This window comes from Heterocephalus glaber, unplaced genomic scaffold, assembly GCF_053883595.1.
Source record: "Heterocephalus glaber isolate CG9 unplaced genomic scaffold, H.glaber_assembly_v1.0 deba00001608, whole genome shotgun sequence".
Taxonomy (NCBI): domain Eukaryota; kingdom Metazoa; phylum Chordata; class Mammalia; order Rodentia; family Bathyergidae; genus Heterocephalus; species Heterocephalus glaber.
In genome coordinates, this window is record NW_028258379.1 from 14,980,572 (window position 1) to 14,993,790 (window position 13,219).

General features: G+C 44.9%; 1 protein-coding gene and 1 pseudogene across 1 annotated transcript; both read right to left on the reverse strand.

Annotated features, from left to right (window-relative positions):
• Positions 1 to 280: 280 nt before the first annotated feature.
• Positions 281 to 9,138, reverse strand: Prox2 (prospero homeobox 2). The gene is made up of 4 exons (XM_004837191.3): positions 7,724 to 9,138; positions 3,129 to 3,236; positions 1,995 to 2,189; positions 281 to 595 (listed from the first exon to the last, which is right to left on the reverse strand). The coding sequence occupies exons 1-4, from the start codon at positions 8,978 to 8,980 to the stop codon at positions 410 to 412; spliced, it is 1,746 nt and encodes a 581-aa protein (XP_004837248.1). The 5' UTR covers positions 8,981 to 9,138; the 3' UTR covers positions 281 to 409.
• A 2,784-nt stretch (positions 9,139 to 11,922) lies between these two features.
• LOC147822763 (iron-sulfur cluster assembly 1 homolog, mitochondrial-like) lies at positions 11,923 to 12,559 on the reverse strand (annotated as a pseudogene).
• Positions 12,560 to 13,219: the final 660 nt, after the last annotated feature.

Below are 13,219 nucleotides of genomic sequence, written 5' to 3' on the forward strand. Positions count from 1 at the left end.
CATATAAGATGACCTTATTAAAAACTGGGAGAAGGGGAGAAACATTTGTGCCATTTTCACAGAGCACTTTAGGACATATTATCTTTGAATCTTTACAACCTTATTTTACAGATGCAGAAATGCTGGAAGTTCCCAGGGTCACAACACCTGGCAACAGTGGAGTTGAGATTCAGTCTTCTGATTCCAACTTGGGTTTATTTTACAGTATACCACCAACACACCATTACACTTAGTTGATGTATTTATGGTTAAGTTAAAATTGATGATTCTGCAAAGGGAAATAAGTGATTAAAATGGAAACTATCTATTGGGGGAGGTTCCTAGTACCCTTTTTATATGACTACATCTAAAATGCTATTTAAGACAAACTCAGGAAACTCTGGCCAGTCACTCCTCATGTTGTTTGATATTAACTCTGCAATAGCTCCTGAGGATAGCTGGAAGATTTGAATATCTCTGGAATGTCACTGTCCAGTTTCGAAATAATTTTATAAATGGGTTTCTTCCAGGAAGGATCTGAGTCTTTCCCTGCGGAGACAGCCCTGAAGAACTCCTGTAACGTCAAGGTGGCGATTTCCAAGAAGCAGTCTGGAACCTGCATTCCCAAAGAGACCCACAAGAAAGAGAAGACGTGAGGCTGGGAAGCACTGGCACCACAGAGACCCCGCTGGCTGATGCTGTCTGTTCCTTGGGTGGTGGCTAAGAGCATTCCTGTTCTACCAGCCCTGAATTTCTGCAGCCCAAGGAATCCCCTACTCCCTCATCAAACACAAACCTTAAAATGACGGTTATAATGAGACAACTCTGGAACAAAATGTATTTTGTTGGAGGAACTGGTTCCACTAATGGGGATCTTTTAGTAAGTAGGAAGCTCTAACTCAAAGTAAATCTGTGCTCCAAAGATGTTTTAGCATTCTTTTCTGTATACCTTTTGCAGAAAAGATTGTCCCCGAGCTCATGACTGTTGTACTTCATCCCACCACTCCTTAGGGCTGGATCTTAGGGCTTACATTCCTCAAGCCCTGTTGAGTGGGCTTTTCCAGAACCCTTGCTGAAACTGGCACCATAAGTGATGGATGTCCTACACATCCACCAGGTCCAGCTTGGCCTGAGGCTTCCCATCATGGCCTATCAAGTGAACACCCCAACATGGGAAGATCCAGCAATGTTGCATCCCACGCTGGCCTGGGACCAGTGTAGGCTTATGTTTTCAACCATTCTGGCTGAAAGTCCAACTGGCAGACTTAACATTTTTGGAAATGCCAATAAACTGCTCCTGTGGTCACAGTCAACTGAGAAAGGCAAGAAGAGGGAAATATAGTCTAACAGACTACACCTGGAACCTGCAGAATAAGATGCCAGCCTAATAGTTGGCAGCCACCCAAGAGGCTATGCATGTCTCATGATGAGAATTCACACCAATAACACCTAGATTCACTTTAAGGTGCCACCAGTATGCCTTCATGGAGATCCCCCAGGCTGGCCTCAAACTTGCTGTCCTTCTGCCTCAGCCTCCTGAGTAGCTGGGATTACAGGCATGTACCACATGCATGTATTTCCAGGAAGAATTTGAAGTGACTTGCCACAAAAGGCCAACAGGTAAGACTGTTAGCTAAGAATACAGAGAAGAACCAAATGATTAAAAGAACAAATTGTTAAAACCTAGGCCAAGATAGCTCCTGCACCTGAGCCCAGCATTTAGTTCTGAGCTTGATACTAAGGCAAAAGGTCAAGTTATCTAACTTGATAATTACAAATTATTAAGTCTAGACTGTCATTAGACCTGGTAGGCTGCTGTATAAACTTCAGCATGAAGACTTGCTGTATTTGCTGCATTTACCTATTGCCTGAAAAGATGCTGGGGCTATAATCTCTGGGTAATATTGATAGAGATTGGCCCCGGCCACCATGATTGTCAGTGAGAGGCTCTTATCTGAAACACCAAACATATAGAGAAGACACACTTCAAAAAAAACCCTGGTGTTTTGTCTTACCTCAAAGTCACTTCCTTTGTTATAGTGCATACTGAGAGCTCGAAAAAGTTCTGAATTGCGGAGAACCACCAGCATTTTGGGATTTGTGACACCATCTGAAATTGCTTGCCGGGCAAATTTTTCCATTTGGATGTAATAAAACTCACGAAAGTTGCTGAACCACTTGATCATCTGGGAGGTAATGCAGCGGTTGAACTGTGGAAACAAGAGGTCCATCAAGTCAGACATCTGCCGTGGGGGGCTCAGAACTAGAACTGTTAGCATCCAGTTTAGCGTGGGGTAATGTGAATGGATTCACCCAAGGTAACGAGTTTCCTTTAGAAAAAGAAGCTGCACTGTTTTCCTACTCAGTTGGACTCACAATATCTGAATTAGCTCCAATGTCCATTTATAAAGAATTTTATGTACTGAATTTATAAGTGTTTTCACCCATGAGAACCTTTTTATGTTGTCTTAAGTATGACTTTGGGAGGGTCTACTAGGGTAAGGCCACTGTGATGCTAGCATGGCAGCTCAAGAGCCTTCTACCTGATAAGGGGTCAGAGTCTGGATCAGAGAGGAGTTTATTGACAACTTGGAGTTGCAGTCAGTTGTCTTCAGGGATCAACCAAGCAACTGAATCTAAGGGAAAGACCTGAAAAACTTGAATGGGATAGATCCACTTTTATGGCAACAGGCAAGGTTTGGCTCCAACAATCAGTTTGATTTTCCTTACTGATATACTTGATTTATATGTACTTTCACTCAGCCTGGAAACACAGCGACCTTCATGTAAGTTTGATGGTGTCTGACGGTACATAGTCTTTCTTCTTCATAAGGTCAGAATACATAAAGACAGAAAAAGAGGCTAAAGAGTCCACTTGCTACTAATGTTTCTCTTTCCCTCTACTTTTCCTTCCCATGTGTTTCTAGGATTATCCACAGCTCAAAAGCCTAAAAATTCAGTTACCCAACCTTCTTAGCTCAAAGCTATCCATGATTATTCCAGTACTCTCTCCCCAGAACTAGAACTTCCATGAGTCCATCAACAACATGGGGAGCTTGAAGCGAGGACCTTGGACTTGCTCCACACAAGGTAAAACATACAGCCACTTGGGAGCTGTGCAGAGGTTGGACCTCAGTGAATGACTTTACCTGAACATCAGGGAAATAAGCTTTCAGGAGGCTGGAACTGGGGTACCGTGCGAAGAAAAATATGAGTTTGGCCTTCTTCAAGTGACCAGGGTTTAGGCCTTCCTGGATTTATTTCAGTGTCAAGGAAAGTTAACATTTTATTTTATTTTATTTTATTTAATTTTTTTGGTACCGGAGATCGAACTCGGGACCTTGCGCTTGCGAGGCAAGCGGCAGAACCACTGAGCTAAATCCCTGGCCCGGAAAGTTAACATTTTAAAACACTAGCTTATGAATTACTTTTATCAGATCATCCAAATAGTGTGTGTCCCATTCCTTGTGGCCTCTATTTTCTTTTTCTTTTTTCTGGTTGAATGGAGTATTTTCTTCATTTTTCTCTTTCTGAAAACTTGTCAGAAAAGCTGGATGCCATACACACAGAGTGAAGTTGCAGAATTTGAAAATACCTTGCTGTGTAAAAGTATATCATATGGGATGTATAGATATCGAATACTGATGTGCTATGTGTATTCAGTCTTTCAGAATGGGATGGGTAGAGAGCGCAACTCTATCCCAGATAAACCATTTTGAAACCCCAAGTAAAGATTTATTTCCTCTCTGCCTCAATTTCTTCACCTGGAAAGCGAGAGGAGCTGCCTATAAGGTCTCCAATCTTGGGGTCATTCTAATTGGCTTTGCAGGTGGAATCCAGGCCATATGTACCCAGGCCGAGTAGCAGCCCCCACTGTGCTCTTGCTCAGTGAAAAAACTTGAACTGTTGGCTGCATCTGCCTCTCACAGGTCCCAGCTCAGAAGATCAGTTCCCTGTGGAACCTTTCTTGCCTCATTAGGCCCTCCTCACCCTGGGCTCCCATGGCTCTTTGTACAAACCTCTGTCATAGCAATGACCCTATGGAATTTTTACTGCATGTTTGTCTCCTCATTTAAACTGTGAGCTCTTTAAGGGCAAGGACCATATCTTTTTATCTTTGTGTTCTATGCGCCTAGCACTGGGCTAGGCACATAGTAGGTGCTCAATAAATGTGTGTTGGATGAAGGAGTGAGTCGACCTTAATCCATACACATATATGGAAATTAGGCTGCAAAGCATAACTCACCCTGGGACAGATTCCTTTCTATTTAACAAGAGCAGGAATGCTGTGGTATGACTCCCTAGTTCCACAAAGGAGGGAAGTAAAGACTCACACAAGAATGTTTAACATTCCCAGGAACACTCTGAGGCTTAGGGAAAAGAATCCTACCGAGTAATCTTTAGCATCAGGTCCAAGAACTGGAGATTTAGGACAATTAAGACTTACTAGTAGGATAAATCATTTTAACCAAAAGAAACCAAACCCACTATGGTTATAGCTGGCCTAGGCCAGCTATGCTGAAGACCCTTGTCCCTGGCCCTGTTAGCCCTGTTTATCCTTCCTACCGACTCTTTAATGCTGTGGGAAAGAATCTAGGGTTTGGGAGCCTACAGAAACTGACTTGACCACTTATTAGCTCTGTGACCTTGGGCAAGCCACTTAACTTCTCTGGGCCACCTTTCTAAAACAGAGTGTAGTGGTCAAAGCTTGTACTTGGCCATCAGATCTTGAGTTTGAATCCTGGCTCCTCACTTGTCTGTCTGGTGACATTGGGCAAGTTTGTTTCTTGTCTCTGCTTCTCAGATACCTGACCCTAGAGTGGACACTAGAGGACTGTGAGATAATCTAGGCCCACAACCCTTTATCTGAAACCCTGGGGCAAATGGAGTTCAGATTTCAGAATTTCTATTATTTTGTATGGCATAACGTGTGTTCACTGTTTGTTAGTTAATACCCACAGCAGAGGCAATCTGTAATTCAGTATACTGACATTCCTACAGCAAAATGACTTTATGCTAAGTGGGATAAAGTCTACAAATAGCCTCCAGTCTGTTTACATCAGATTTTGCCACCAAAAAAGCTTGAATCACTTTAAAGGGAAAAGAAATCAAAGGGCTTTGCAGAGCTCTATGATCTTCAGAATTGTGGTGAGTGGAGGCAGGCACACACGAGCCACCTGCCCTACAGAGAAGGTGCTCAGTGAATGCCAAGCTCGCCCAGACCTTCACACCTGCCCTGCCTTGTTCCAGGGAAGGCCTGTGACTGTGAACATTCCTTTTCTCAGTAAAGCAGCCTGCTCTTAAGTGGCTTCCACGGTCCACGGGAATCACTCTCAGGTGTGGAATGTAGGCCGCAGGGAGGAAGAAAAATAATAGGGGATAGGATACTGCCTGGGCCCCCAAAGCATTCCCAAGGTAGCCTCGTACTTCCCCTGTCCAAGCAGGCCTGGCCAGGTCTTTCTTAGCATGAGCCTGAACCCTCCTGAAGCTCTCTGCACCTGTGTCACAGGGCACGGACAAGCACACGTCTGATAAATATCAGCAATGCTGAGGACCCAGTCTTCTCAAGGTTCTTTCCCTGATGCCTAAATAAATTTAATAGGGTCTTAGCCAGTGGTCTCTTATCAAAGGCCCAGATAGGTAGCTTTTTTACACAGAAAAATCAGTCCGTGCTAGTATCTCTCTACCTCCAAGACTGTTCCTACTGCCCGAAGAGGAAGTGGTGGCAAATGAAGCGTTCTTGGTTTTACAGTTGCTTCCTCCTCCAGCAAAGCCTGAACTGTGGAGTGCTTCTATCACCAGCAGGGGGCGCTCACAGCACTTAGGATACAGGGTGGCCTCTAGCATGGTAGTGAGCCCGCCCCATTCCATCCCATCCTGCTGTTGTTAAGCCGAGGACAGAACTGTTCACACCTTGATATTAAATTCCACAGACACATTAATCTTTGAAGCCTGGGCTCAAGGCTGCGCATAAGAAACAGCAGCGTGGGCATAACTTTCTTAAATCAACATCTGCCAGGCATGGTGGCGCACACCTGCAATCCCAGCACTCAGGAGGCTGAAGCAGGATTGCCATGAAATTAGAGGGCAGCCCGGGCTACATAGGGAGACCCTGTCTCCCAGCGGGGCGGGAGCCGGGGTGGGGGGCAACATCCAAAATACGATCTCAGGAACTTTAGTGCTGCAAATGCTTGTTGGAAGAGGGATCTTTGGGGCTGCCTAGATTCTCCTCCCAAAGCTTCACATCAGACATCAGCATGTTAAAGGCTCTGAGGGGCCCCACAGTAAAGAAACTAACCCAGAATCTACTTTTCTTCTCTAACTGAACAACTGTTAATATCCCGTGGTTAGTCTTGGAAACACTGCAGGTTTCCCCACTGTGGGAGGCGGGGTCCTCTCCCTCTGTGTCCTCTCCCTCTGTGTCCACCCCTGGGCTCCATCCCGGCTTGGAAGCTGTTCCTTAAATTGAACTCCTCTGACTTCTTCAGGACAGCTGCTTTTTATTTCTAGTCCCTAAGGAAAAGTACTCTTGCCCCAGAAGATCCCCTGTGGATTATCTAGACCATGCAGTCTTTTTGCCTGGAGAGCCATGAGGGAAGGTTGGGGAAGCCATACCTCAGATGAAGTCATTCCTTAAACGCTCTGCCTAGGGCCATGGCAGCTGACAACCAAATTACAGGATTCTTCCTTCCAGGTGGTATTTATCATATTTTGGAGACCCATTTGAGGTGTTTTATTGTTTGTTTTGTTTTTGAGACAGGGTCTTGCTACATAGTTCAGGCTGGCCTTGAATTCACTATGTAGCCCAGGCTGGCCTCAAACTTATGGCAGTCCTCCTGCCTCAGCCTCCCAAGTGCTGGGATCACAGGTGTGCATCACCATGCCCGGCACCCCATTTAAGTGCTTTGTTTTGTTTTGTCTTTTTGGTACCAGGGATCGAACTCAGGACCTTGCACTTGCAAGGCAGGTGCCATGCCACTGAGCTAAATCCCTGGCCCTCCCATTTGCATTTAAAAGCAAACAAACCAAACTCCTTCAGACCCAAAGGAACAAGTCAGTCATGGCAGAATCTAATGGATCACAGAAGAAAGTAAATGAACCTTCCCAAATTCTAGAATGTGGTTTCCACTCGGTCAGTAAGTAGGATGTGTCATGAGAAAGGAAGGTCCAGGAGCAATATTAAGAAGACCATGAGAAGCCTGGTGTAGTGGTATGTGCCTATACTCCTGGCACTGGAAAGCTGAGGCAGGAAGATCACAAGTTTGAACCTAACCTGGGTGACTTAGCAAGACCCTGTCTTAAAATTTATTCTTTTATTTTTCAGTACCGGAAATGGAACTCAGTACCTTACACTTTCCAGGCAGGCTCAGCACTGCTCAGCTAAATCCCTAGTCTTAAAATTTAAAAGGGCTGGGGATGTAGCTCAGTGTGAAGACCCTAGTATGTATGAGAGAGAGAGAGAGACAGACAGAGGCAGACAGACATAGAGAGACAGAGACAAAGACAGAGGGAGGAAGAGGAGAAGAGGGGAATAGAGAAAGAGAAAAGAAGAAAGGAAAGAAAGAGGAAGGCAGGGAGAGAGGGAGAATGAGAATGAATGGAGAAAAGAAAAAGACCATGGGTACACAAATCTATTCCCTATGCAGTACAGTTATAGTTAAAGTCTTCACTTTCATCTCAACTTCCAATCTTCTCATTTCTCCGGGCAGTGACCAAGAGATTGTCAATGACTAGTAAAGGATATGTGGACAGAAGTGAAAGGAGGTACATCTGGTACAGCCTGCAGGCTGCCCTGCTCCATCTTCACAGAGGGAAGGAGGGGCCGGCTCTCCAGACCAGCCACGCTGAACGGCTGGCTCAGAACCCAGGGACACAGGGCAGACTCTAAGGAGGGGTGCCTCTGGGGAGCCGAGTCCCGGGGAGGACCACTGCTCCAATGGCCATTGGGTCCCTGACCCAGTAGCTGGTTAAGAATCTGATTTTCCTGAATGTGGGAATGCACCATCAAAGGGTAGTTTGCTGTGGGACTGTGATAGGGTTTGGGGATGCTTCTTGGAGAGACAGAGTATCTAGGAGAATCTAGAGGCTTGGCCAGTGATGAATTTCCCAAAGAGGTCCCTGCTTGTGTCTGGACCCTCCTAGGCAAGGTGGCCAGAACATGTAGGTCTTTATAGGCACCTCCTCCAGGAGGAAAGGGCTCACCTCTACCCTCTGGCACTAGTCCCTGGAAGCTCCTGCCTTGCTGAGTCAGGTGGCTGGGTGGATCCATCAGCACATTTTGTAATACTGAGTCCACAGCCTGGGACACTGCCCCGGTCAGTTCTTTCTTCAGAACCTCCAGCAAACCCTGTGCTCCAGAAGGAAGGGATCTGAGCTCCTCAGACAGATGTTGGACCTCAGACGCTCTGTGTTTTTCTGCCCCTCTGAGGTCACTGTTGGCAGCCCAGGGGCGAGGTCTGCAGCCATTCCTCTGCTTTCCATTCAGAGGGTCTTTCCCTGGCTCCAAGCATCCTGGCCCCTGAGCTGCACTCCCGGCCATAGCAGCCTGCAGGATGTGCTCCTGCAGACACCTTAGCTGTTGTTTCAGCTGGTGAAGTTGTTCTCTCACCCTGGGGCTCCCCTCCCAGTTGGTCCGGTTCCTGGCAGGGCCTGGCTGCAGGGGGAATTGTTGCACAGGGACGCTCTGCTTCCTCTTCCGCTCCGGGGTCTTCTCTAAGGAGTATGAGCTACTCCTGGCTCGGGCATTGCCTGGGACCAGAGGACTGGGGGAGAGACAGATGCCTTGGACGATGGTTTCCACTCTGGCTCTCTTCACCTGGATGTGGTCATCCCAAAACCAGCCAGGGTCAGTGAGGCCAGAGCTGAGCACCTGGCCCAAGGGAGATGGGGAGTCTCTACCCAGCTCTCTGGAGAATGGGCTTCTCTCACCTTCCATACCATGTTCTGCCAGGTGGGAGCAGGCCTGGGACTGAGGAGAAAGCAAGATTGGGTTTCGAGCCATCGTTTGGCTTCCCAGGCACTTGCTCAGAGCTCTGTGAAGAAGCCAAGGGTTTGGGGAGCCCGCTTTGCCTCCTCAGTGGGAGGTGCACACGGAATGAGCCAGAGAGACTGCCCCTCACTCTGAAGGGCAAATCAGTGCTCCTGGAGAAGGATGCAGATGCGGAGGTTCCAGGGCTTACAGAACTCTTGGGCAGGTGCCTGAAATTAGAGAGGAAGACAAGAGCATGCGTGACTTGGACCAGTACTTATCAAACTTGAGTGTGCAAAGGAATCCCTGGGATCTTGGCAAAATGCAGCTTTCAGTTTAGTAAATCAGCTGCAGAGTGATGGTGGTCATGACCCTACTTTTAAGAAGAGTCCAAGAGTGAACCTCCAGGGAGAAAGATCTCCTGCTAGGGCATAACATTAAATAATAGCGATTGAACAACTGGCATTATCAAGAACTTTACACCCATTACCTAACCTTCCTGTCATCTACAAATAAGGATGCAGGCTCCAAGAAGTTAGGGAGTTTCCTCCCTAAGGTCGCACAACTAGTAAGTGGAAGGCTGAAGTCAAACCAAGATTTGTCAGACCTGGGTTGACTGAGGGCAACAAAACACTAGGCACTGAACACTGGGGTCTGTTTAAAATGAAAAATCCATTCCACCTTGACTGGATCATTAAGGATACGTTACCTCTTTTCTTTTTTTGTTTTGTTGTTGTTACTGTTTTGGGATAGGGTCTTGCTATATAGTCCTTACTGACCTTGAACTCACCATGTAGACCAGGTTGGCCTTGAACTCACAGTCTTCCTGCACCAGCCTTCCAAGGGCTAGGATTAGAGGCATGCACCACCACACCTAGCTGGCACATTACCTGCTAAGTAATGATCCTTTTTCATCATCATAAAGAGGCCACAGTTTTTTAAAAATTGGCAACTCAGAATCTACATGCATTATTGCACAAATTATGAGTTGATAAACAATTAGATTAATGAGAACAAACTCATGAGGATTTATATAAAACTACTGCTCTAGGTTTTGAAACATTTTGTGCCAGGTACTTCAGTAAACAGCACAAACATAAAGGAACTCAGCTACTGTAACTCATGAGAATAAGCTTTCAAGGAAAGCATATATGTCATCTCACAGAATACTTAGTATGTCAAACCCAGGAAAATCAATAAACTAAGTGACAAAAGGGAACACTTTAAAAGAAAAATTGGTGATAAAAATATTATGTTAAAATATTGTTTAAAATTTTTATAGCCATTGGATTTAGGAAGTGTACACATACTGGGATTTTTTTTTTTTGGCATTTTTGAGACAAGGTCTTACTGTACATTTCAGGCTGCCCTTGAACTCACTATGTAGCACAGGCTGGCCTGAATTTGCAGCAATCCTCCTGCCTCAGCCTCCAGAGTGCTGGGATTAAAATGTGAGTCACCACGCCCAGCATGGGAATTTTAAGAAAAGAGCCCTGACTTCTGCTTCACAGTTACTACTACTACACTCCAAAAGAGTCATTCTCAGCTGCTACTATACCTTTTCTGTAGGTATAAAACATAGTTTCAAAGTTCTAAAGGAATGTGACAGCAAGTCATATAAAAGAATTTTGAAATAAGATTTGTTTATTAAAATAAATAAAACTAATAAAATGAAATTAATATGTTCTTAATCAAATTACAAAGAAATTATTTTAAAAAAAATTTTTTTGGTACCAGAGATCGAACTCAGGTCCTTGAGCTTGCGCAGCAGGCAGTGAAACCTCTGAGCTAAATCCCCAGCTCCAAATTTATAAAAATGTTGATCAGTAAAGAAGCCAGACCACCATTGACCTTCAGTGACTGCCTTGGAGGGCAGAGCGTGTGTCACCGACATGACAGGGGAGATGTGAGTATAGTGCAAGTCACCTCAAGCCTGCAGTGTGGTATGGACAAAACCCCTTGGCTTCCACAGAGCTGTGTCTCCTCATATAGAGAAATGAAGCTGGTGGATGGGCTACATGGCTTTTTTTTTTTTTTTTTTTTTTGAGACAGGGGCTCGCTATGTAGCTCAGGCTGGCCTTGAACTCCGCAGCAATTCTCTTGCCTCAGCTTCCCAAGTGCTGGGAATACAGGCCTGTGCCACCACACCCAGCCTACATGGCTTTTAAGAGACGTCTTTGAGGAGACACGTAGACAGCAAAAGAAATGGGAAATGGAGGGTTTCTTCCCAAATACCATCACACAGAACTGTTCTGCACTGTAGTTCAAGGAAATCTTTGCCTACTCTTGAGGGATACACAAATGAGGCATCTGAAAATGAAATTTTGGGGAAAAAATGTAAAAAGCCCATGCTAAGCCAGGCACAATAGCACACATCTATAGTTCCAATAATTTGAGAGGGTGAGGCAAGAAGATTGCAAATTCAGGGCCAGTTTGGACACCTTAGCAAGACCTGTCTCAAAACAAACAAGCAAACACAGCCATGCTAAGTTCGAGTAAGTAAAAAACAATGTACCACCATGTTACTGTCAGCAGTCAGGACTTCCTGCCTCTGAACTTTAGGAGCTACCAGTCTGGTTGGGAAAATGCCAAGGGACATTCAAGCCATCCAACAGGGATCTGGTAAATGCACATCTATTGGCTCCTAGGAAAGCAACTTTCACGAAACTGATTCTAACAGAAAGAATGCAAGGGAGTTGGGTGCAGGGAAAGTTTTTTTGTTTGGTTGGTTTTTGTTTTTTGCTTTACAGAACAATGATCCAGAGAGAGCAATGGTTTTTCATTTTCTGTCCCCTATCATTTTTTCTGAAATCTAACACACTGGCTTCATTTTCAAACCATATCACTTTATTTTTCCCCACAAGGGGGTCACACATTATAAACCTTAAGTGCATGACAGTTACATGATTTTTTCAGCAAGCTAAGAGGATTCTGTGAGATTTCCTGGAGTTTACAGCCACAGGGGTCCTGAGGTTTCAAATATTAAAGTTTTCTCCACGGCCACAAGTTCCTTTGATGTTTGAGTTATAAAAGACAAGCTCGTACAGGTACAAATTCCTTATGATGAGTGTTATCATTATGTGTGTCTAAACTGTACCAATAAATGTTTTGCTTCAAAAAAATAAAAGACAAGCTCCTTGGATAATTTGTCTTCATCATAGTCCATTTCTGTTTCTAAAAGTGTTCGCTATGTTTTCTGTTTGATGACCACTCTGACTTCATCTTAACAACTTCATCATAATCTCCTTTTGTCTTTGTATATTCCAGGGTATAGGAAAGGCCAAGTATAGCCCCTAGTTTGGACACTGACTTTCAAACCTATGTGCACAGGCTTGTAGAAGCCTGTGTTATTTTGTTTACTGTCACATTTTGTTTACTGCAGAAGACATCAACGTGAGGGAGGCTCAGTGGTCTGAGACTTCCTCTTGCTCACAGCCAGGATGGTGGCCCAGACTAACAAAGGCAACATCTTCACTGTTTCCCAACCCTTCAAGTTGTACCTCAGACCCCCCAGCCTCTCTCCATGGACTTAGCAGGTGCATTCTAATGATGGTCCTTAAACTGGCACAATTGATACTTTAACCAAGACTGATGGAACAATGATACAAACTATATATTTCGCCCTCCGAAGAGGGGCTATTCTGAGTGCTTACTGAACATTTCCTGCTCAAACTTAACATTTTCAGATCTAAAGTCTGCAGCTGCCCCTTCATGCTGCTTCACCTCTCAAACCATTCCTTTCTTCTTCAAGCCAGAAACTGGGAGCCGCTTAGGCTGCAGCCCTCCTCCTCATCCACAGCATCGACTCGAGCATCATGGCAGACAAATTTATGGCAAAAATGGCTCTGAAATACATACTGTCATGCTGTTCCTGTCACCACTGTCCTGATTCAGGGACTCACAATTTTTCATCTGGTCAATTTCAGTACCTCATGACTGCTCCCCCATCCTCTAGCTTCCCCTTATTCTGGTCTTTCTTCTAAATTCACTCTCTCATTCAACAAGCATGGATTGAGCACTGACACCAAACAAAATGTCCTGCTTATATAAAGCTAATATTCCTGCCGAGGAGAATATTAAAATGTAAAAACATAGTAAGTAATAGCCATTGGATGGGGTTTTTTTGGTTATTGTAAAGTTGTCCTGGACTCAGGTAAATGAGGGCTTATTTGATGGTTGTAAGTGATGTGCTCCGATTTAGTTTTAAAGGGATCATTCTCACTGGTTGGGGGAGAGGAGGATGAAACATTTTTTCGGAAGCTGTTGTCTTAA

What these genes read in the sequence shown, in the direction of transcription:
- Prox2 (XM_004837191.3), bottom strand. Translation starts at nt 8,980, where the DNA reads ATGGCTCGAAACCCAATCTTGCTTTCTCCTCAGTCCCAGGCCTGCTCC. An exon ending in CTTATTTCCCTGATGTTCAG is followed by an intron (nt 2,190 to 3,128) that starts GTAAAGTCATTC and finishes TTGTTTCCACAG; the next exon opens with TTCAACCGCTGCATTACCTC. An exon ending in ACAAAGGAAGTGACTTTGAG is followed by an intron (nt 596 to 1,994) that starts GTAAGACAAAAC and finishes TTGGGAATGCAG; the next exon opens with GTTCCAGACTGCTTCTTGGA.